At 42.7% G+C, this 25,299-nt stretch overlaps 1 protein-coding gene across 3 annotated transcripts in view; it reads right to left on the reverse strand.

The window, feature by feature from the left end:
• RELN (reelin) overlaps positions 1-25,299 on the reverse strand; it is a 300,760-nt gene that overhangs the window by 63,846 nt on the left and 211,615 nt on the right. For all 3 annotated transcript variants that reach the window (XM_064505385.1, XM_064505379.1, XM_064505392.1), the window contains exons 21-30: positions 22,711-22,903; positions 19,948-20,060; positions 14,279-14,416; positions 13,143-13,329; positions 8,474-8,679; positions 6,481-6,652; positions 5,917-6,117; positions 3,734-3,969; positions 2,001-2,158; positions 873-1,080 (exon numbers count right to left, since the gene is read on the reverse strand). In XM_064505385.1, coding sequence (XP_064361455.1) covers positions 873-1,080; positions 2,001-2,158; positions 3,734-3,969; positions 5,917-6,117; positions 6,481-6,652; positions 8,474-8,679; positions 13,143-13,329; positions 14,279-14,416; positions 19,948-20,060; positions 22,711-22,903 — 1,812 coding nt within the window. The remainder of the gene's footprint in view (positions 1-872; positions 1,081-2,000; positions 2,159-3,733; positions 3,970-5,916; positions 6,118-6,480; positions 6,653-8,473; positions 8,680-13,142; positions 13,330-14,278; positions 14,417-19,947; positions 20,061-22,710; positions 22,904-25,299) is intronic.

The raw sequence follows: 25,299 nt of genomic DNA on the forward strand, positions 1-25,299 counted from the left end.
CAGGCAGCACCCTGAGCTGCAGAGCGGCAGCACTGATCCGTGGCCACTGCCGGCTGAATGATCCCACGGACTAAATAATGCAGCAGATCACTGCATTACCTACTCTTGAAGCAGTATTGTCAGGAGAAATATCTTTTTATTAAACCTGCTGATAAAATTGTAGAGTGGGCAAGGTTTCAGGCATGTGATCCCTCCTGAGACTGGACAAAGCAGCAGCAAACGCCAGGCTAAATAGTAGTTCTAAATAATAGCTCTTGGTTTATCCTAATTACATCAATCAATTAGACAACTTGAGGGAAAAAGGATCATTAGCACCAGTGGAGCAGAGTTCTGCAGTAGCAGGGAGCGAGGTGAAGCCTTGTTAGCCTCTTGACTACACAGAAACAATTCATATTCCATTTTTTTACACTGTTTACAAGCACAGTAATTCACGACATCCGGCAAGTAACCCATGCCTCATCTGCTGTGCTGTCAGGATGTCTGAGATTCAATGCAGTGTGTGGACAGGGAGTTCTTCTGCCCGCTAAGGGCAGAGTCTTGGGGTTTGTGGCGTTCCACGACCGTATCTCCTGCCTGTCCACCTGGAGCACAGTGCTAAGCCTTCCCAGAAAACGGTTCTCTTTTCTGTATAGCAGTTCTGTACGAGTTCCATTCTGCTTCTAACCTAAATTTTCCCACTTGAGAAAGGCAAGTATTGGGCCAAAATTAATGAAAAAGTAATTTCTCTGTCTTTAAGAAATATCTTACTGGTTGCAATCACCAGAAAAACATTTCGCACCGTCTCTTATCTACACTTGTAATAGCAGAGAGGAGACAACATTAATACACAGACTGTTCTCAGAAGCAGCATTCATAACTCATTCATAACTGACCTGATATTCGTGGTGTCCAGAGGAACGGTCCTGGCTTCCCTTTTGCCCGGTCCATTGAAGTACAGAGATTTCCCATCACTGAGCACGCCACAGCCTGTTCCAACCTGACCTCCTGTTATCTTGTACCAGAGAGGGCTTAGCTTCCTCTCAAACCTGTCGAACATCTCACTGTGATTAGGTACACTGGACACACAGGTTCCGTGTGATGCTTCAAGAAAAAAGAAATACATAGGAGATGCTTTGTTGAAACTGCACTGAACAGAGTAGAGGTCAGATACAGTAAATCGGCAAACAGTTGCGCTGCACCCGTATATGAGAAAGTAGCATGCTTTTCTGAGAAAATGCCATGATGACAGGATTGCACGTTTCAAAATCCTCTTTATAAATCTTTGTAGGCAGAAAAAGCCTCCTTCCTTTAAACGCTAAGATGGCTCAATTTAATAGGTGAACACCGGCTGTGTTTTATATTGATAAGACATTTTATGTAAACAGACAAATACTATCCTTTTATTTCTTTTTAAAGAAATTGAACAAAAGAGGTTAGCTTTTTGCTTTGTTGGTATAGAGGGTTCAAAAGGGCAGAATATGCAACTGGTTGTGTCAATCACTGGTTTTTCATTGGGTTTGGGTTTTTTTTTGTTTCAGCACAAAACCACAAGTGAGCAGACTTTGCCGCAGAAGGCCTGTCAGAACATATGTTCCTCCCTGGTCCCCTGCCATCCGAAGGCCAGGGCACCGAGAAACAGCAGGAATTCTTTTGAAGATTGTCCAAAAGTTTTTAAACAGGCTTTTCAGTTTATAATATTTTATTTTGTTTTCTCTTTTATTGCTGGTCCCTTCTCATTTGTACAGATGGTGATGTTCAAAGGTCGCAGTTGTCGGAAACATCACTGGTCTCTCGTCTCTTAGACTGCTCTGTTTTGCCTGTAGTGAACTCTTTTACTTAACTTTTTTTTTTTCCCTTAACTCTTTTACTTAACAAAAGGAAAAGATTCTAGCTGGCAGCCCACAAAATTTATGTCATCATATATTTTTCTGGTATGTTGGAGAAGAAAAACAAGATGCCTGATTTACAGAAACAGCTCAGCCAAAGTCTACTGCAATCACAATTAAACAAGGCTGTCTTACCTGTATAGCCCAAGTCACAAAAACAGACTCCCGAGACACAGTCCCCGTGACCGCTGCAGTAACTGGGGCAAGGCTCAGAAATGTAAACGCCGTCCAAGCCGAAAGGAGGCACGTTCTTGTGGGAGCTGCTCTCCTGGATCCACCGGAATCGAGTCTTGCTGCAGAGGGGCGAGAGCCAAAGGCACAGGGTGACCACTCACTCTCTCATACTTCATGTGCTCTTTGTTTCAGATTAAAAGAAGCTTTTTCTAAACTAGCCCTTTGCAAATAAGATGCATATGTATGCCTGGAAAATATTTCTCACATCCTAAAGTTTAAGCAACTTCACTTACAGATATTTTTTCCGGAATGTTTTTAGTGTATTTTGGCTTCCTCTATTTCTCTGGCCCATATCCACCAATGTGGTGCAAAGAATAGATTACACGGTTTTATCAGCAAGAGTGAATGATGGGACATGACTCTGAAGATACCTTTCACTACTCAGGTCAAGCTGAACTGCTTGAATTGCGTTTTAAAATCTCAGCACTGCATTTGTTACGGCACTTCTAAAAAAAACATAGTGATGGCAGTGAGGCAGTTTACTACAGGATCATATAAATACTGAGTCACATCAGCTGACTTACTGCATGGGAGATTTGTTCAAGAAAAAGTATTTTGATTTTTAATTTTAAGTCTTCAACTTTTAGATAAATCATTTTATAGGACCTCCAGAGGGATGAACTGATTTAAAATCTCATTACCAATCTGAAGGATTAACCCAATCCTCCTTTCTATCCTGCCTATTGAGTAACAGAGCTACTGCTTTTCTCTGCTGTCCGCAGGGGTTTGGCAGGTAGGCGATCGTCCTGCTGGCGCTTTGGGCCAACTGGTAAAACGGGGTGCTCTCAGGGAAACCCGTGAGCCACGGTTTCCACAGTGACCCAGAACCAGCTCAGGGTTCAACGTGCTGGGAGCCTCATCGTACTCGCAGTGCTTATGTTTCTCATGTAGTAGCATGAGCTGCTTCCTCCCGATCACGTTACCGAACATGATGCCAAGCAGATTGCTGCGATCGATTCTGCACCGCTTGTTTTGGGTAAATCACATCAGCTGGTGTCAGCTCTGCGCAGTTTGGCACCTGCTTTCATTGGCTCATTACGGGAGAAGAGACAGACTCGCTGCGGTGCCCGCCGCGGTTTCGGCTCCGCGCGGCGAGGTGCCGGCTCCCGGGTGCGCTGCGGAGGGAGAGCCCAGGGCCGGAGCCGGGCAGCTGGTGCTTTCTCATTCGTATGGCGAGGAGGCTTTGCAGGGCCTCTCATCACCCAGCGACACGGCCACTGCCCAGCAGCTCCGACACCCGCCAGGGCTTCCTTCCCCAGCAGCAACTGTTTGTAAAATTAATCCTGTTGCAATGGCTTATTCGAATCAAGTGACTCACTGCTCTCTTGCTGGTGTCTCTGACCTAACCGAGAAGTGTAAAGAAAGGCAGCACCAGGATGAAGAGATTTATGTCAAATTAAAATGTTATAGTTTTTTTTTTTATTGCAGTTCCTTGCTGCTTTGTAATTTAATTTATAGACAGTTCTGACACCTTTAAAATGGAAAGCATCTCCCTGCATTGGAGAGCACGGTATATTCTGGCTTTTTAATGCTGGTTTTATTTGCAGCTTGCAATGTTTTCCTAGTGTACCCTCAAAGAGCAGGCAGCTAATTCACAGGTACCCCTGCCCTCGCCGCCTTAAAATCCGCAGTACCTGGCTGCAAGCGACCTGGGGATGACGATGGTGATTCTCGTCCAGTCCTCAAAGTCGCCGGTGTAGTACACGGTGGGCTCGCCCAGCTCCCGGGAGCTGCCTTCGCAGCCGCGGCTTCCCGGGGACGCGGGGTAGCACCCCTCCCGCACCAGCGCCCAGAAGAGGCCGGCGTCGTGCGAGTACTGCAGCAGCACCGGCGCCGAGCCGCTGTGCTGGCCGGTGCAGCCGATGTTCAGCTGCAAGGAAGCAGAGCGGGAGACGGGAGCTGAAGAGACCCGCGCTGCTGTGTGGCGTTGCGGGCTGCAAATCGCCTTTTTTCCTTGTCTGCACGGCAGGCTTAGCCCTAGGCCCTGCTGGCAAACTGTGATCGGGAGTCTAAGACACATCCAAGATGCTTCTCAGTAAAAATGCCCACTACCCCTTCACTGAGGTTGCCAGCTTCACCCAAAAAAAGACCTTACCTCCTTTTTCAAAGGTCCTGGTGCCAAATAGCAGCCCGTGCCCAGGCACCTCCAAACAGAGCCAAACTTCACAAAGTGAAAAAATGAATATTCAAATGACAACGCAACCAAGACAAAAATCAGCTGCTGATTGGAAGTTTCTAGCTTGAGTTTTCAAACTATTAGAAAAATTTTAGCTTTCATTATTTTCTTGCAGAAGCTCTACAAGAACTGGGGAGTGCAAAATATAAAACAAAATCATTCATGTAAAATGAAATAATTTTGACAAATTACTGCGTTTGCGTTTATCAATGCAAAATTATTCCAGGCAGCTGTTTAAAATGGAAATTTTACAAGCTCAGGAAAGCATTTAACCATATGTTTAAAATTAAAGCATGTAAATAGGACCAGCACATTTAGATGCAGGCCATTTTGAAAGCTTTCCTAAAAAGAGATGAGTATAAACACTCCTTAAATTAAGGGCCAAAATAATAGATATTATGAAGAAAGAGATCTCACTGTTTCATCTGATACATATTGTTTTTCTTTGTGTATGTGTATGTTACCTTGCCAAAGGCTTCACAGATGGAAGGTGTATGAAATATTTCTAAGTATTTCTTTTTTAGACTAAACATAATTTTTGCATTGCTGTTGTGCAAATGAAGATTTAGTCACCAAAGCAGAGAAACTGGACAAGAGGTATATAGCACCTTTTTCAGGCTAAATGGTATTAACACATTGAAGCATTTTTTGGTTTTGGACATTTAAACATATAAAACTACAAAGAATACTGACTCAGGAACGGTACTGCAGTCCTGTTATATATACTGTTTGTATAGTGCTTTATCAGCCTAACTACAGAGGAAATGAGATTATTTTACAAATCCCATTATTTCTAACTAACTTTTCCATTTATAGAACTGTGGGAATTATGCTGTGGAAAAGCTGCCTGTAAACATCTGATCTCTTTAATAATTCTACTTGTAAATTATTCACTGTCTGTATCCACCAATTATGTAAGGACCATGTATTTGTGGCTACCTCATTAAAATTGCATTGCAACCAACCTCCAGAATTCACCAATGGGATTTCATTATAAACTCAATAAAATTTTGATTAGGGTTCAGAAACAACTGCTTGTCAAAGCAAATGCATTTTCTTTGGAGCCCATATTCTGATGTATTGTCAGAGCAGTGCGATTTTTGTAAGCCCTTTAAAGAAGAGAATGCTAATTGGAGCCCATATTCATTGACACAACAAAAGTAAATTATTTGAAAAATCCCACGCTGGAGTGTAGCACAGCTTGTAAGTCCTTAAATAGTTTAAAATACAAAAAATGTACGCAAACCACATTGAAGCTTTTGCAGTCATGGAGCCTCAGATGGGATAAATCCTTTTTCCCTCGACAGTGTAGTAGCATTTTCCGATACTGGCTGGAATATAATGACAGTCACTTCAAACCACTTCTGAAACTCGTTAAGGAAGAACAAGCCTTTAAAATTCCTCTAGAGAGAGAGAAAAAAAAAGGCTGTCCTGCGCCAAGGTTTTGGCTATCCTTTTTAGAAAGCAGCCTCATATTTTATAGTGTATGAATTCGTACTTGTGCTCTTCATGTTTTTTTTCCACAGTGTTATAATTCATTGCCTTGTTTTGAACGGTGACCCCAATGACATCTGGCAAGTATTGACTAAGTTGAATATGGGAAGTTTCACTGATCTGGAGGGATTTATATTTAAGGAATACCTTGAACTGCAGGACGTATCCGGGTTTCAGAGTTAAATCTCGAGTCACTGCAAACCGGTCTCCATCTGATTTACCAAAGAGCATGGCTGAGGGGGTGGCAGAGCAGAAACTTTCATTTTTGGTCATCCCTTCGTTGGCCAACATCAGCCATACGCTCAGCTGGTTCATAGGGTAATCGAATGCTGGCTTCTCATAAAAGTTCTGTTAGAAATGAAAAGAAACAAGCAACAAAACAAATACCATCACCTTGCAGTGTGACTTCCGAATAAATTCCAAAATGTCCAATTTTCAAATTTTGCAATTTGCATTTATTGTAATTTTCCAAAAGCTGTAACTTCCAAAATTTCTGTCTTGATTTTTGAGGAGATGCATAATTACAGCATCTAGCAAAATGATTAGGAGTCTGATGGTGTTAAGATAGGAGCCAGACTTGTACCACGTAGAGAGATACAGCTGCAAACGTTGCAGATGTTTTGTTAAATATACCCTATATACTCAAAGAAGATTCAGCAGAGGTTGGGTCCAGTTTCGTGCTGGTGCCCACTGACTTCGCTTGCTTATTACCTGTGGTAAAGTTGGATTAACAACGGGAATGATGTGCTTCTGCTTCTCTGACAAAATGATGATGTCATCGATGGCCCACTGATCATACCCTTCTCCCGAAAACACAGGCTGCCACCAGCGGAACCGCGTGCAAGGGGTCTTGGCTGCAGCCGGCAGCTCCAGATAGACAAACCTGGAGAACAAAAACCCAGCAGAACTTCAGAGAGCAGAGCTTGTAGAGAAACGTGAGAAATACCACTGAACAGAGAAAAGCGCCGGGACAGCTAATCTCTCTTACATGCAGAAGTCCTTAGAAATCCTCTGCATCTCTGGAAACCTATTTATAAACTGCATATCAAGAAGCTTCCTTCCTCTTTGTCTTTCCTGCCCGTTGAGACTGCAAGTTCTTCAAGAAAATGGCTATTTTTTACTATGCATTGGTATATTGCCCAGCACAATAAGGAGCTGATTTGAATTCTTTAGCTTTGAATTAAGCTGTTCAGCTGATCCATGTTCAGCAAGTCTTAATATACTTTTGGTGCCAGCAAATAATAATGAAATAAGCTGGCAAAATTCATTTCTCATCCTCCTCTGCTGGTTGGTCCAATTTAGAGACAAAAGCATCCTTCTATCACTACGAGTAACTGCAGTAGTTTATGTAGCAGGGTTTTCTGCTGTGGGTAAAAATATTTCAGCCACCCATATGGATCTCCATAAGAGAACTTTTGGTCTTTTAGGATAGATTTTGCTTTATTTTCAACTTACTATTTCAACTATATTCAACTATATTTCAACTTACTATTTTCAACTTCACTTTGCAAAATGATGTTAAATACAGCTTATAGTTTCAATATAAATCATAGTTAAGTTAAAAATGCAAAAATTAAAATTATTTGTGCAGTCCTATTTCAGACACCTTAAATTTATGCATATATATATATATTAAATATATTTTCATGTATTCCTGCTTTTATATCACATATTATTTTTTATCATAGACCTGCTTCATTTGCTGTTTCAGCAGGCAGAGCTGAAGGAATCTTTCAGGGCTGTAGGGAACCTTATTTTCCAGAGGATTCCTATATTTACATGTTTCAGAAACTGAAAAATAAAGAATATCCGGACCACATTTGGAGTAGCAATACAAAAACTAAATATGCATAGCTGCATATTCAGTAAGTGTCATCAGTAACAGTTACTCAAAGGGGAAAATGTTTCAGCTAAAAATAAGGTATTGGATGGCGCAGTGATGAAGATTTTAGAGTGTAGCTGCGGACACCTTTCTCTGTTGGATGTTTTCTGTAGTTCTGACAAAATAACCTATTATGCTTTAGAAGAGGCTAAACAAAGGTCAACAGGTTTTAAAATTTCAAGTGCCTAGATCACTTTCAGAAAAGGACAGATTGCTAAATTACAGAAGTCCTTCTGAAAACACTGCTCATTGCAATGCGAAATGAGAACATGTGGGGACAAAATTATTTAAATACTGCAACGTACAAACTTCCGTAATAGAAAACATGCTAATGTTTTAATGTTTTGTAATACAAACAGATGCAATTTAAGTTTGCACTGACAAGTGACCTTACAGCAACCTCTAAATGCTGAAATTGATTTTTTCTCCTTAATTTTCTTTAAAGTACTTTTTATTGTATGTGACACTGTTACATGTTCATTAGATCTGAAACCAGAGTTAAAGGAAATAAATTTCTACACCTCTTCTGGGTAACTTCTGCATTTGCCTGCTAATGTTTTGCATATATTAGCATTTTAGTCATGTCTCACATTGGAAGTAATTGGAAACTTTCTATTTTATTTCAGGTTTTATAAGGCCCTCTTTTATTAAATATTTTCATTTCTAGCGACAGGATTTTAAGGTGGCAGCCTGGAAGAATTTCCACATAATGATGGCTTTTAAGCACTTTCACTTGAAATGATTTTTCATGTTTTCATGAACTGAGAAATAGTTTGTTAAGGAGCTCCTGCAGTATGGCTTGAATTTAGACCAAAATTGTACCTGGGTTTGCTGAAATCTGAGAAGTACATTTCTGCCAGCAGCTGCCAGTTGATCCCGCCGTTGTTGCTGTACTGCAGCAGCACGCCTTCTTCTCTGCTGTCTGGCGTGTTGCACGAAGGACTGTCCCCTCCGATCTGGATGTAAAACTGCACAAAATCCACCCAGGTCGTGTCCAAATCCCAGCTTACCAGCTGCCTTTTTCCAGCCTACAGTTCAAAGATTAGAGGGGGGAAAATGGTATTAAATATGATGCCTTTACTATAAATAGATGTATTTAAAGTCAAATACAGATGAATATTGTATGGAAAACTGCACAACAGGAAGGGCATTGAATTTTGTGCCAATGTGACATTTTTCATCTCTAGGACAATGATTCTTCTTGGTTATTCTTTATGTTTTAATCTCTCAGGTGTGTACTCACAAGCTCTTATCCTGCAGCATTTTCATCACTGCAGACACATTTCAACACGCATTTACACATACTGGTAAGTTAAGAAAATTATTTCACCTCTTTCCTTTCACTCCTCATTCCTTCAAGGTGCCATGTACCTCCAGAAAAGCAGGAACACATCCTTTGTATCCCGAACCAACTAGGGCTGAATGTTTAGGTGTTCAGCTTTCGTATGATAAAGCATAAAGCAGTAACAAGACTTCTCTGAGATCTCATTTCCCCAGTCAAATCTGACACTGTCTGGGGTGGCCAGGTGCTCTGCGTTCACAGCTCTGCCAATGCATTGCTTTTCAGGAAAGGGGTGTGCGTCTAGTGTCTCCAAAGAGAAGGGCTTGAGCTTTATTTACATTTTGTTTTGCAGTTACCTGGCAATCGAACATACCTCAATTACCATCAGGTCCTTGCATATTGTAGTATTGTCACATATTTTAACCTCAAATTATCTTGAACTCCGTTTGCCAAGTTTTAGGCTTGTATAGCATCAAAAATACACACACTCACGCACACACACTTTTCTCTCCTTTTCACTTACGCCTTTTCCTAGCGTTGGCCCCTTGGCCCAAGAAACAATCTGTTGGCACAGATGGGGAACTTCACCTCCGGCTCACAAGCTTTTTCTTTTTCCATTCATGGCATTCAAGGTGCCAGTGCTGTTTGATCCTCTCTACAATTATTTGGCATTCATTTCCCAAGTTGTTAACCCAATGTGATCTGAACAGAACGGTTTCTTTCCAGCTCCTCCCCACACTTCAGGATCAGCATATTTGATAGATTTGCTTCCAGTTACCTCCTCACAAAAACACTGTAGGAGAGATTTACTGCAGTGAAAAAGCTCATCTCCTATACAAGAATAAAAGGAGGACGCATTTTCTCTTCATGTCTCACATCAGTATGATTTGTTTATACACAAAATGATGTTCTTCCCCCAATAAACACTGTAAGTCACTCAATTAAAACCAGCAGATTTGGTTTCAGGTTTACTCGAGCATAGCTGAGAGAAAAAATAGCTTCATAAAATTCAGTGAATGACTTTTCCAAAGATGTTTTTCAGTTCTAGCAGAGAACAGCTCTTGGGCATCTATCTTGTGGTTAATGTAGTCACTCTGCGCATGTCACCAAAGGAAGACAGAGCGTACGCAGCTAAAAAAATACCTTTAAGGTAGAAGAGACTTTTTATTGTAGTTGAAATGATCTCTTTGCCCTCTCCCAGCCGTGCCCAGCTGCCAGCGGCTGAGCCGTGGGCTTGCCCAGCTGCAGGCTGGGCTGTGCTGCTCCGTATTGCAAAGCCCCGCGGGGCAAGGCAGGGCCTGAGCGAGAGCAGGGTGACGGGAGCAACCGGAGTCGGAGGAAGGCTCAGAAAAGGACCCAAGCATTAAACAGCTCAGCCCGTCACCCGAGCTCAGAAATAGCCTGAAACATTGACCAATGCTCCATTGCCACAAACAGCTACACATGGGGTGCAGGCAAATACGTGCAGCTGGAGAGAGAACACAGGTGCTGTAATTTCTGCATTCCTTAAAAAGAGTTATAACTTGGCACTGCATAGGTGAGGATCCCTAACAAAATGGGGCAGAATTGGTAACACTCCTGCTATTTTTAATTCCCTACAAAATCATGAGAGTCCTGTCCATCTCCAAGCACAAAGAGGCATCAAAAAGGAAAACCTGGGCTGAGCTGCAAAGATGATGCTTGTATTTCAAGTAATATTTATGTTTTTCCCTCTTTTCTCATGCATACATCCATGATCCTCCTGACAAATTTCTGGTATAGGCAAGTGATGTGATCTAGTGGGACACAAGTAACACAATTTATGAGCTGGGATTTAAAATGTCACCTATGTTTTTTATAAGACAATGTATGAATTGAAACCCTCTTCCATTCACCACCACTGGCCCCTTCGTACCCAGTTCAGAGTAAACTTGGGACAGATAAACGTCTGTGCCTTACTTTCTCAGAACATTTTGTTGTCCTGTTAATCAATAGCATTACAGCCTGGATCCATAGCTCTTTCGTAGGCTCCACCAAATATGCCACTTCACGTTGCTAGCCTAATTTCTGGAAGCTGAATGCTCATGCTTTTGAAACTCAACTAGCTTAAGCCACCAAGGACACTTAAAACCTGTGAAGAATCCTCTGACCCTGACAAAACTCACCTGGGACATAGTGATATTGATCCAGTCATGAATTATACCAGCTGTTTCCGTTTATTATTTGGTTTATCTCCAGCTGAGTAAAACCCCCCTGGACCATGCCATGACAGCAAGGCGGGCACAGTCTGCGGTGGAGCCCCAGCTTCCTGCTGCAGCCCCACACGGCTCACCCCGGCCCAGGGCGCTGCGCGGTGACCCCGATGAGCGCTGCGTCGTTCGCATTCACAGCTCCTTTTGGAGACCCAAGGAATTTGAAATTCTCTTCAGCAAATCAAACCACAAAGGCTAATAAAGAGGCAAACACCCTTGCCGTCCAGCAGGCTGGGAAGTCCTGGCTGACCGAGGGTACCCAGCTTAGCGGCCCGCAGTAGATCAAGCTCTGGTTGTAAAACTATGCGGGGTAGGTTTCCCGTGCTGCACCTACGACATCCCTACACAAAATCTGCTCTGCTGGCAGAGGGGTTAACCAGGTTAAGTGAGAAAGGGCACCAGTTACACAAAACCTCAAAGGAATTGCAGGAGCTAATTCAAAGTCCTCTGTACTGCAAACGCAGCTACGACCGATTAAAATGGGTTGTAAAACAAAAGATAGAGGTTCAGCAGAACAAAGCCAACATTAATTCTGGCAGCAGAGATTGATCATGGCAGTAAACATTAGACATTCAAATAAAAAGTAGCTATTTGAGCAAACACAAAGAAATAGAGCCTGTGTATATGAGCTCCCAACACAACGAACAAACGTTGTTGGGCAACTATAAAAATAATTTTTATAACATCTATCACCATGGCCACTAGATGCCTTGAAAAAGATCTAAACAGAAATTAAATAAGCCACCTTCAGCTGATGGCACACAGACTGCTACTACTCTAGAAATGAATGATAACCTAACCCTTAGAGATCAATAGCAGGAAGCCAAGAATTTCTAAATGAGATTTTCACTCCTCCTTAGCAGAAATAAGAAGAAAGATCATAGCAGGTTAATTCTAATTTAGCAAACTACTTTGAAAAGCTTGGCATAAAGAACTGAGCCAGAAGGAAGAACATCTATCAGAGAAGACAATTATATAAAAAAAATCCAATTATCACAATTAGCTAGTTATACTGATTGGTCTATTATGAAATTTTCAGCACAGAGCTGCATTTCCAGGGGAGCTGGATGTGAGACTATGTAGGAGTTCTGAAAATTATTTGATGGGTTAGATTTTTGTAATGAGGTAAACAACACACAATTACACAGCTTTGCATATCGGGTAATTCTTCTGGGACTAATCCAGCTTTCATGACAGCAGTGGCAGTTTGATCAAACCCTTGAAAGAGAAACACGTAGCTGCATTTACACTCTTCCTTTCAATTAAGAACAAAACCAAATCCCAATACTAGACCTGAGGAACAACAATGAAAAATAAATCTGTGATTACAACCCATAATCTTACATCTGGTCATAAAGATCTCTCTCTCTCTCTTTTTCTTTTTTTTTTTAGTTATAATTGTTATTAATTAGCTGATTTCCCTATATCCTTTTCCTGCTATATTATTTTTGTCTGCAAACCATCCGCGCCATACAACAGAGTATTCTCCTGCAGGCTAGCCAGGCACTTTCCAAGAGGGTCCGGAGGGGTTGCTTTTTCACCAGTTTTGGTCCTTTGACCTCACAGTAGCTGCTTGCCTCCCCTGAAAGCAAGGCTTTTTCCGTGCCTGGCCAAGAAGATTACAGAAGAGAGACAAATGGGACTCAGGGGCTGCTGAGAAAGAATCCGGTATGAAAGCAGAAAATGCACAATTAAGACAGTATTAATGTACACACTTCTCAGCGCATTGGCAATTTTCTTCCTTCCATTACAGCTGGTATTTCTTGGATACATAATGCACATGTCACTCCCTATTTCTTCTGATTGCTTTGTGCTTTACCTGCAGAGAACAGCTGCGCTGTTTAATGCACTTTCCATACTGTGTGCTGCTTTGCCTCAGATCTCTTTCTAAAACCTTCTTTTTGCCGTCTAACCACATCATGTTCTCGGCAAACGGGCGTTATGTGCCTCTCAGTTCCCCATCCTGGCTGTAACGTACCTTGCTGAAGTAGAGCGAGGAGCCGGAGGAGATGACCCCACAGCCCTCCTCAGGCTTCACGATCTCTCCCCCAATAACCTCCTGCCACTCGCTCTTCAGGCCGCCGGGAGTCTCAAAATCAGACATGACAGTGGAAGGCAGGGGATTTTCAGGCTGACACTCAGTACCCCGAAACCCGGCGTCACACCTGGGGGGAGCACAAACGTAATAAGCTTTTAAAGACTTTATTGGATGATATTCACAATTACTTGAGGCGGTGCAATGACCTTCTAAAATTGGATGTGAAATTGTAAATTCCTCTGAAATCACAATTTTGGATCCTGGCAGGATCAAGTCAACCCTTCGCTCTCTGTCTTGTGTGGGTCTTTTTTTTTTTTTTTTTTTTTTTTTTTTGGTATTAAGAATCTGTCTGTAATATTAATGGCCATATTTATCCAGTTCATCGTCAGGCCTTTAGATGCAGAGTCTTAGATCTGCATAAGTCTGAGCCCCTCTTGCTCCAATCGCAGGAGCAGTGCCCTGCACAAAAAAGACTTCTGTACTCCTGCCCTCCCTGCGAAGAGCAAGGCTGTGCGGCTGGAGCACAGCAGTAGCTACTATGCAGTCATGAGTCTTTTATAGTATTTTTTATAGTGCAGATAAATTCTTTCTTCGTATATGGACTACATAGATTGAAAGAGAAATAACTGGAAACAAGTATTTTTTTTCCTAAAAAACCTGCAACGTGTGGAGTTTGAGGCTGGCAGGCAGCAGACGGCCCTCGGCATTGCACCCAGCCCGGCGGCGGCTGGGAGATGGTGCTGCGCTGGTCCCTGGGGTTCACTGGACACAGCAAAACCCCTCCTCTGCGAAGGGCACGCTGGGACGCCAGGGCACCCGCAGCTTGGCAGCCCATCCGCTGCCGGAAAAACGTCCTGCAGCCTGGATCTGCCAAGGTTGCGGGCTCTCAGCCAGCGAGGTGTGGAGCAACCAGCTTTCAATGGGGCTCAAATAGTTTAACCCCTACAGTGGCTGTTTTTTAAATTTTTTTTATCCAAAAATAAGAACAGCAAAAAAATGTATACAAAATAACAGCATACCTGAAGCGCCAGGAGACCAAAACCCCATTTTAGGAGGAGGTGGCCAATGTTTGGTACCTGCATATGCCGTGGTCGCACCAGCCGTGTCCGTTGCACATGTTGGGGCACTGCTGTCCGATGTAGATGTTGTCCAAAGCCCACTCATCCTGCGCTGTGTAGTAGCACTGGCTCCAGCGGAAACGGGTGGCACTGGACCTTAAAACCAACAACAATGCTTTAACTTGTGATGCTTTACTGAGCTGTAGCGGAAAAGATTAAATGCAACTATAAACAACAAAGCTGGTATCACAACCACAGCCCAGCCTGCTAAGCCTGACACAACCAAAGACAGAATTTTGTAAAAGAGCTTTATAGATAATACCACTAATTGCACAGGGGGGGTTAATGGACAATCCAGTTATTAATGACTTTTCTGAGGAAGTCTGCAAAGGTGCTAGAGGGACTTCATGCTTAATGGCCACATTATTTTAAAATAAACCAACCAGTGAGTATTATCAGATTTTTATTCAGTGCCATTCTGTGGGGACAACATACAAAGCTAGAACCGATATATAGTATATATAGTGTATATATATATATAGTATGTATAGCTATAGTATGATGGCATGGGATATAATTTTATTACTCATCAATTAAAAAGAAAAAGCTTGGGATTATATGCAGAATAAGAGTTGTTAAAAAGAACATGCTAAAGGTTGCTGAGCCAACCGCTCACGTGTATGGAAATGAAAGAATGAATACAGGAGGCGTGTACAGCTAAATGGACAGTACTGCATAGCAGTTCATCATCCAGTCACATACTAGAAGTATACAAAGATTAGTTTAGGACATGCTTGGAGAAATTTTTAGAATTTAACTACTAGAATTTCTTTAAAAAGCAAGTGAAGATGCCTAAGGGCTTGATTTTTAATTGAAATGACCCTTGTTTTCAGTCTCAAATATGTGCTTGATGTTGCAAATATTATAAGCATTTTTACAGCACGCAGAGCTAATCTGCTGGGGCAGATCTGCAGATTAAATACTCCCTCAGGATATAATATATTGATGGGTTACATTACAAGAGCTATGAATTATCCATTAAAAGTGCACGATGTCAGTAATCTGTGCACTAAGGACTTTCTAAGCTTGTATGGGCACAGGGGACAATAAATATTCACCATCATTATATATTGCTTATTTTTGCAGGGCTCTGAAGCTGGCAGATCACCTTGGTGGTGCTGCTCGCATTTACTACAGCACATCAAAGGCACCTCGGTGCCGATGCCCATCAGCGAGCCTGGGCAGAGGCTGCACTGCGGGAGGAACTGTGGTCACTGGTGTGAGCTCACGCCCTGAGAAAAATACCACTGAAAAAAACCACTGACCCAAAAAAGGTTTTAAACAAAAATAAGAAATAAAAACAACACAATAAAGTTGTGCAATTCCTGTCGCTTCCCCAGCTGACAGGAGGGAGAGCGTTGCAGCCAGGCTCTTCAGATTTTCCATACTAACCGTGCCAGGCTGGGATCGGTGCGTGACCTGCAGCTCTGCAGGGCCAGGCACAGGCTGGGGGCAATGCACCGCTCGCTCCCCGCGCCGCTCCGCACGGCAGCAGCAACTCTTCTTCCCTTCATTTATGGGGAGTTGACCTGATGGCCAGGTCCAGTCGTGGAGAGCCACTTCCCGGAGGCCGGGGGTTATTTTTAGCTGGGGACAAAGCAGCCCCGCGGAGAGCTGCGGGGTGCCAGGAGCCCTGGCTGCCGAAACCGCCCCGCAGCGAGCGAGGGGCTCGCGGCGCTGCCTTGCCCCTCAGGGTGCTACGGTGGGTGAGACGGACGAGGACCGTCACGCGGCTGGGAACAGCAAAAGCTTTCACCGAGATGCTCGCCTCTCTGGATGAAAGGAGATGCGCGTCAGCCTAAATTTGGGATTGCAAAAGCCATGCCGCCTCTCAAAAGCCGGTCCTGCCCACAGGTTTTGAAAGCTTTCCAGAGCTGCACTGCACCTCAACCTAACAGCAGCTTAAGAGGATTATGCTTTTAAAAATGGTAATCAGCAATTTAAAAAAGCCATGCTAATTAAGAAGAGAGAATAAGAAGGCTGAGTGTCAGCTGCATTCTCAGTGATAAAGTATCAGTTTTCTGGACAGTCACCATTTGGACACCTATTCAAATGGAAAGCGTAACATTGAAGAGTTTGGAAAACATTCTCTTATGAGCAAAACAACCCCCTCTGATTTTTCATGTTTTTTTCCAGTTTTCTTCTACATGGCTAAAATGCTACTGGAAGACAATCTGGCTTTCTGATGGCATTATATCTAAGTCAGGTTGATGTCAAACAAAGTCACTGCTGTTGTGTGACATTTTGCATAAGCAAAAGGAAATCATATCAAGTCCCGAATGTATTGCAAGTGAAATGATGTTCTTCTTATTGCAAATTCTTTCAGATATGTGATTTAAAATAAAAACATTGTCTTTTCCCCTGATATTAAAAAACCTAAGGATCTAATGCAAATCTGTGGCTGATAAAATTATATTTGCTACCTTCTGAGTTACTATAATTACATTTACCCAATTATCCTGAAACTCTCATTCAGTCATTAGGTGTTGATTTGTTTATGAAGTCAGCAACTGACAGCTGTTTGTATCTCATTAAGGCCTGTTCATATGTAAATGTCTCCCATAAACTGAAATTAATTTTCATCAGTGTTAGAAATGTGCAGTTTGTGTACAATAAAATTTCAGAGAGCAGGTGCATACATTTCATTTCTCCAGGAGAACTTGCGGTGTTATAGCAGATTTTCTAACATGGCAGGTCTCAGCTAACGCAGGGACCTTGTGAGCTTGTGCTTGGCCGATGCAGAACAGCCACAGATGTGTGCGCCGGCGTAAAAATACCAGCACACTCAGGAAGTCTTACAACAGCGATAGGTAGTGTTAGGAACAATTTTCCAGTTGCACAGGCTCAATAACGGTACCTGTGCACCAAAGGTGCAAACGCCACTGCAGCAGCTCTGCGTGCCGGCATGACCTGCGTACGGCGGGGCGGAGCCGCCCCCAAAGCGATGAGGGGGGACAGGCTGCAGGATACCCTGGGGACACTGCTGCTTGCATTTCTGCAACCGGGGGACCGTGGTCTGTCCCACGTCTCCTCTGCAGACGGGAAGTCAGGGCAGGGGGCGGTTCGTGGAGGCCGGTGGTTGGACGCCGTGGGCAGGTCCACCCAGCAGAGCAGCCGGCTCTGCCTCCGTCAGGGCACCAGCTGGGCTCACCTACCTCTAAACTAAGCCTACATCTAAACTCCTCGGTCTGAGTGCTCCTCATTTGCACCATTTGCGTCTCTGAGAAAGACGCCCAAGGCAGGCGGTGCATTTTTCAGCCCTTGTCCGGCGAGGCTGAGCCAGCAGGAAGGGCCCACGAAGACGTGGCCCTCGCCCTCCTCGCGCTGAGCTGCTCTGCGCTGCTTTACCCGGCCGTTGCTCATCTTTGCCCTTGGGTGCTCGCGGCAGTCGGGAGTGGATGGGGAGGAGGGAGGAGAGGCAGAGGAGTGTGGCTCCTACAGGAGAGCTGCCAAGCCGAGCGCTATGGTGCAGATTCACCCTCGGTCTCCCGAAGTGGCCACTCATGGACAGCCGGGGTGGTGGAGGAACTCAGCACGTTGCCTACGCACTAGCAAACCCTACCTCTGTATGGGCAGAAATCCACCGCCGGCAGAGAGTGTGCTTCAAAGATGCAGAAAATCCCTCCCAATCTCACCAGTGTTAAAACCAAATAACCAGCTGAGCCCTAGCTCAGCTCCTTGCTAACAAAGAGGAGAGGGGCTGAGGCCAGCCTGGAGCAGCAAGCCAGGCTGGTGGAGAGTGTGCAGTCAGTCCTACCTTCTCTCACCATGACAAGTGTGCTGTCAGTCCTACCTTCTCTCTCTCCATGATGAGCGTGCCATCAGTCCTACCTTCTCTCCCCACCATCACGAGCGTGCCGTCAGCCCTACCTTCTCTCCCCCCATGATGAGCGTGCCATCAGTCCTACCTTCTCTCCCCACCACCACGAGCGTGCCGTCAGCCCTACCTTCTCTCCCCACCATCACGAGCGTGCCGTCAGCCCTACCTTCTCTCCCCCCATGATGAGCGTGCCGTCAGCCCTACCTTCTCTCCCCACCATCACGAGCGTGCCGTCAGCCCTACCTTCTCTCCCCCCATGATGAGCATGCAGTCAGCCCTACCTTCTCTCCCTGCCATGATGCAGTAACGCAATGCAACTGGACCGAAAATGCGTTTTATGAACAGCTAAGTAATTTTTGGTGGCAATTTGTACCTTAATTACACACAAAACTCTGCTAACAGATGGGAATCCCTTCAGATAGAGGATAGTGTGAAATGTTTATGGTTTGTGCACAAAAGCAGCTACTGTTTTAGCTGGCACAAAACAGTAATCCAGCTATTATTTCACTATAACTTTTCTCTACAGTCTCCTAAATTAAAATGGAACTAATTGCTGCTGTCACCTCATATGCTGGGAAAAATTACAAGGTCCTAAAGTAAAAAAAGGCCCACAACACTGGTATTGACATCAACTATACCGTGTGTAATAATGACTGCTAGTAGAATATATATATCTTACAAATTTAAAAATATCAACCTACTTTGGAATGTGTCCTGCAAAATTCTAGACACTTTTTGAACTAAATCCCTATGTGAGTCACAGATTTTATAGCTGATAGCACTCAATAGCACGTAGGACTTAGTACATTATAATCTAACTACTAATCAGTTATCCACAGATTTAATTGTGTGATTTGGTATTATCTGACCTGATACGCTTAAGCAGTTCTATTTTTGTCTCTGATGTTTTGTCCGGAATATTGGCTCCACAGCAAGAGCGGCGGCGGTACAGTGAGGCTCGGAAGAAGGCATTGCGGTTGGGCGGCTGGTAGAAATAGGCTGTGTTTAGGCCATGGAGAGCGCAGAAAAACGACAAAGCCCAGGGAAGTACAATGACAAATTAATCTGGACAAGCTTTCCTTCCAAGTGCTGTGATGCATTCAGGCTGAACATAAGCAAGGTGTAATGCTAATTGGCGTAATTTAATTCTCAAATGAAGGAAGCAGTGAAGATTAGTGAGATTTAGGGCAGACTCTTACGTTATAGAAAAGCCATTAAAATAAATAATGGAAGAAATCATCTAGTTAAATAAAAATGTTAAGGCAGGCAAAATAAGTCTGATTACAATCAAATGAATAGGACTTTCTGATAATTTTTCCTTGTTTTTGTAAAAGAGAATGTTATTCTTGAAGATATGCTATAAAAACAAACAAGAGGTAAAAAATTCCCAGAAATGAATCATCAGTTAATGTTTATACAGGGTTTTGGTCTGCACATGTAAACAAAAAGGAATTTGCAAAATAAAAATGAACAATCCAAGTAAACCTTCCTCCAATAAGCAGTTTACAGGCGAATGCCCCTATTTTTGAAAAGATCAAAAATTTACTAGAAGAATCATGACATGTCTTAAAAATAATCCAAACAGTTTTGGGTGATTTCAGTAACATTTCAGTCTCCAACTATGTGAGGAAAGCACTTTATTCTAAAATAACTACAGTTCAGTCAGCCCCAGTATTGCTCGTCTCAGCACCTCCCCCAGTGGCTTAAATACAGTCTACAGAGAACTTGGTCTTTGTGGCAGCAATATAGAAGTAGGTGAACTATCTGCACCAACAATAAAACAACCATAAAAAAGGGAATTGCTTACCAAGTCTTCTGCGGTAAAAGGACTGTGATTCTCCTCCACTGAGTAAATTCACTGGAGTGATAAATACTTGCTGATGTAAACTCCTGACAGCTCGGCATACTTGGAAGACATTCCTTGAAGTAAAACATTTCAAAACCAGATTTAATGTTGAGGCAGAATTAGGAACAGAAGTGAGAGTCAAACATTCACTGAATCAGGAGCTTGTCTGGGTCCACGTCAGAGTACGAGACCAAGAAGCAGAAAAATTATGGGATGAACCAGACAATTTTCCCAGAATACTAATAATATTACAATTTAGCATAGGAGAAGACCACCCGACTCATTTAGACAGGTCTGTTTAGCGGTGGTGCCTCGTAATTTTTTGTTTTACTCCGTGAGGATGTCTAATTCATTTTTTTTACTAACTTCACCCCAGCATGTCGTGCTGACCATGGAATAAGCCTACAAGTCTCCATACCATCACGTGTAGGCACCTGCTTGAGACGTGTCGCCTGGGGACGCAGGCTCCCGCGCTCCCCACACACAGGATGGAGAGCGGTGGGAACCTCCAGGGGCCAAGTGAGAGCCTCCGACTTCGGCACCCAGCTGCTTCGGGGTGTCGTGCAGGGGCTCTGGCGCTTCCTCTGGAGGCCCTTACCTTGCTCTCCCGACTATATTAACCTTGGCACCTACAGCAAGTGGTGTGAATTCCCCCTTCCTGCTTCTATGATGTCTTTCTGCTTTTACTCAGATTCCCAGAGAGGTGTGTGACTGAATTTTTCTTTCTTCTTTTCAGAATGTGATCATTATCATCTCTTTATTACAGTAAATATAAATGCAGTTCATTACCCCAGCTTCTTACAGTTTTCCATGCCTGCACTTCCCCTGTTACTCAGTTTTTCTGAAGTATTTCATTTATCCATTTATCTCCAGAACAGCACCCAAAAGTTTGTGCTTTGGTTTTGACGGGAGTATTAGTTAAGCACTTGATTGTTGTTGCCATCTTGTATGTCACTTCTCTAGCTACGTAGTTTTAGAGTCCATTCTGCATTTTAGAGTCCTGTCATAGCCTAACAGTTTTCTGACCATTAACACCTCTCCAAGCACCTTTTCTTTTTGGTGCTTTCCTCATCCCCATGTGGCATGTCTGACACAAGCGGGATCTCTGGGACCGCCACTTACCTATGCATGTTCTCTAAATGCTATGGAACTAATAATAAAGCAATGACACACCACAGCAGTTAAAGCAATTAAGAATACTTATGTACTCAAATGTAAAGAAGGGAGAATATATTATTATTTTAAAGAGAAATTTATTGTTAACAAATCCTAAAATATTAAATGAAGATCTGATAGCTTATTCTGTTTTTTTTCCCCAGTAGGTTTTCTAAAGGATTAGTTTCTTTTTCAGCAATTTTCAAACATTTTCGTTTGATTCATCTCCCATAAAAGATCTTATAGAACAGGATCTGATCAGTGAGTGTGAAGCAAACAAAACTTTCAAACATTTTAATTAATTAGTGTTTTGTATATTGGCCAGATTACTTCCTTGAAGCACACTACAAATAGCCTTCTCTATTACTCTTTTATCATGGCGACATGGGTGGTGTGAGAAAAATGATTCGGCTCTTCTGCAAGCTCTTCTTTCTGAGCTCAGCCCCACTGGGACAGGAAAAGAGCACTAAAATCTAAAGGAAAGTGATCCCTCATTAATGGCAAGGACAAACTCCAAACACCTACCACTAAGAACTATTCTTGGACACCACGATGATGCCTGCTAACTAGAAAGACATGAACATCATTTAAAATACGGTATTCATAATTTTCCTCTGAATTTTGTTTAAGGTAAAAAAGAAATTACCTGGAGTTGCAATGCTGAAAATTTCAGTTTTTGCCATTTCTCTATCGCTCTCACCAAAGTAAACATGACAAAATATAACATGGTAAAACATAACAGGGAACAGGAAAAGGCTTCCATTGCTCATAAAAGATGCTGGGCCGGAGCCCTGGACGTTCAAATCCCCCTGTGTACCTACAGGACAGGCACTGCAAAGGCACCGGGACGCGGTTCCCGGAGGGCCTCCGAACCTGCCGCGGAGGCAGCTGAAGGATATGTTAGTTCGCTCTCAAGCCGGTGAGACATCGGCTTGCCTTCTATAATGGAGAACAAATGCAAATTATGCAAAGTGCAAATTATGGCCACATGCACTGTTTGCATTTGTGGTGAGGCAGGGCTGAGCCGCAGGGCACGCAGCAGAGAAGGGTGCCGTCTGCACTTCCACCGGAGACGGTGGAAGCGGTCGGTCGCTACTGCCTGGACTGTTTTTGAACCAGTGATGGGAGATGAAAGGCTCTACATTACAACCCCCCGAAGGAATGCGCTTTTCTTTTACGAAATGACTGCGCACAAAGACAAAAAGAATTTCTATCCATTTAAATTCCAGGAAACAGTAAATGCATTTTACTTTGAAAAACAAAGCAATAGCACAGGAAAGATCTCGGCCCTTATTCTGTAGCTTTGTCCAGTGCCCCAGTTTTTTTGTCAGGCTTGGTCCATTCCTGTCACAACTCTGTGCTGCAGACAAAAACATTTACTTCCAGATATTATGGAAAACAATTTAAACCCCTCTATCTGGCATTTCGACTGGCTTCAACTGAGGATTTCTGTACAGAAAGGGGAGGGAGGAAAAGATCCTGCAGTGTCCAATGCCACAAGTGTATTTTAGATGATCTTTGTACAAGCAGAGTTTACAGAAGACAACGGTCCCGGCTGGCCAGTCTCACCTCCTGAACAAGATGCCAGGTAAGGCCATGGTTGGTGGAGTACTCCAGTTTCACCTGGTTGTCCATATGAGGGGTAAACTGCTGGCCGCAGCCCATCACCAAGTTGAACTGTATCATATACGAAGCTCCAATTTGCATGGACTGGGTTTCCACGTAACGCATGCTGGAAGCTAATTTAGAATCGCCTGTAAAACTGAGAAGATGTAAGGAAAAAATCAGAATCCATTTCCAAAATAATTCCAAGGGGAACATTATGGATGATTACGTGTTAAATACAATGTTGCCTCTTTCTTTGTTCTGCAGATTGGCATGCAGGGTGAGATCACTCGTAGGACCTCCTTTCCATCGGTAGTTCTGCAAATTACCAGGAAGGCCTTGATGTATCCTAGAGTGCAAAATACTGAATTATGCTGTTAGTTATTACCATATGCTCTTTGTATTAAGGATGAAGTTAAGTCAGCAAAGGATAATGTACAAAAAAAGCAACAAAAAGAAAGTTCTCTCCGTAGGAATGTCCACTGCCTAAAGTCATGTCACAGTAACAGCTATAACTTCATTCACAGACTGGACAGTGAAGATGATAAAATGAATTTAGTTAAAATACCCTTATTACATAGCCTCCATCCCCTTGATTTTCAATGGATTCCATATGCAATGCATCTACTGACTTTTGACTGTGCATTTCGGAATGAATATCTCCTATCCTCAGCTTCCTTCATGCATTGTCCTATAATTTTAATGGAATTCCTGGTTAGAGAAGGCATGCAGGATGTACTGATACAGGAGTCGTAGTGGACTATCTAGTGGATTGGACACGTGGATCTGTCAGTAGTGGTTCTTGCAATACACCAAGCCTCATATATGATACAAGGAACTCAATTATCTGGTAATACAATCTAAACTTTGAAATTACAGGATTATTTCAATTTAAGTGATTTTTTTTAATTTGCATTATTAAAAATGAAAAAAAATCAAATGTAAGAGAGGTTCATAACCATTTCAGTCTTGAATCTAGCACAGCATCCTTGTAAACAGAATGATTTTAGGACAGTTCAATGTAGAATGAAAACCCCTCCTTAGTTAACAGATGTTGATCATGTCTTCAGAGGAACCATAGTCCTTCCAGCTTGAACATTTTACAAGACTGTATTCTTAAATGTGAGCAATTTAGGATAGGGATTGCACCTTTTTAAAGAAAATCTCTACAAATCATCATCCAACTATAAAGGGCTACATTAAGTAACAACTGTGATGAACACAACAATCTAATTAAGGGTTGTTCTTATGGTTGAGTAAGTTACAACTCATCGGCTCAATTGAGAAATTCCTAAGCTATCAAAATTATACTGAAGCATATTAGCTTCTACCCCTGTAAAACTCAAGGTCAGAAAGAAGTCAGTGTAAGGCCTAAGATTAGAAGTTAGAGTTACTTAGCATGCTGTTTTAATGTGAGTTCACTGACCCACACTGTTGTCTACAGTTTTCTTTCCTAGAGAGCAATTATGCCTTAAATGTCAGCACTGTACCTTAAAGCCTTAGAAGAAATTACTAAAAATTGACATGAGTTTTGTAATTATCAAATTTGCTGTTATTTGGAACAAGTTTAAGCTTCAGGCTCCTTTTCACTCTCTGACCTCGCTCTTCTGTGGCTTCATTTCCCAAAGCAAGATCCATCTCATGGTGCCATGTGAAACTGCCTCGTTGATCTACGTAGATCAGCATCCGCTAACTCACTGAGCACCTTCTCCAGGCCTTCACTGCTGGAGCACTGTCAAGGAAGACTGGCCCAGAAAGCTGTAAGCTATCCTCTTGAGATACTGTATCTCAACTGCTTTTTTGTCCCCAAATAGTGGTGTTAGGTTTTTTCTTCTCAACAGAATGGATAATTTTCAGCCGAGCAGGGGATATAATGTACAGTCATCAGCAGTCCAGCTGACAACCTGCAGCTTGTGGCTGCATTTTTAGATGCATTCAGAATGTGTCTGAGAGAATTTGTTTGGATAATGTCCAAATTTCTCTTTCTTCCAAACTTTATCTTATGCTTTTCAAAATGACAAATATCAAAATGACCAATTTAAAAGTTAAAGCTGACTTGGGCTGACATGGTTTTAATTTCTATAATGCAACTTGAAAATTGATGGCTGAAATGGGAAATCAAAGTTTTACAGAAGCCACCTTGGGAAATCTGCCAGTAGATCCATGCCCTTCAGTTATGTAGCAAAAGTTACGTGTATCAGTGATTTGGATGATTTGGCACTGCACACAGAAATCTGAGGACAACAAATCAGAGTTATTAAAGTTCAGCTGAACAGAATAAGGAAGCTGAAACTAAATAGTCGGATTAAGCATTTGCTTAAAAGCTGTCTTTCCCGAAGTCATGAGTGCGCACACCTAATAAAAACTGAAGGTTTGGTACTCAGTCTAGGTGCAAAGAATTAAATTTTTCATGTTGTCTCTCTCTCTGAAAAACCCTCCCTCTATTCAGTAGTAATTAGAAAAAATAATCTTATACTCTGTTCTTTTTTTCCTGGTGTCAGTCAAATAACAAAACATTTTAAGTTTAGTATTCATTTTAACGTAATAACTTAG

The sequence above is a fragment of the Dromaius novaehollandiae genome, chromosome 1 (assembly GCF_036370855.1).
Source record: "Dromaius novaehollandiae isolate bDroNov1 chromosome 1, bDroNov1.hap1, whole genome shotgun sequence".
In the NCBI taxonomy this organism is placed as follows: Eukaryota; Metazoa; Chordata; class Aves; order Casuariiformes; family Dromaiidae; genus Dromaius; species Dromaius novaehollandiae.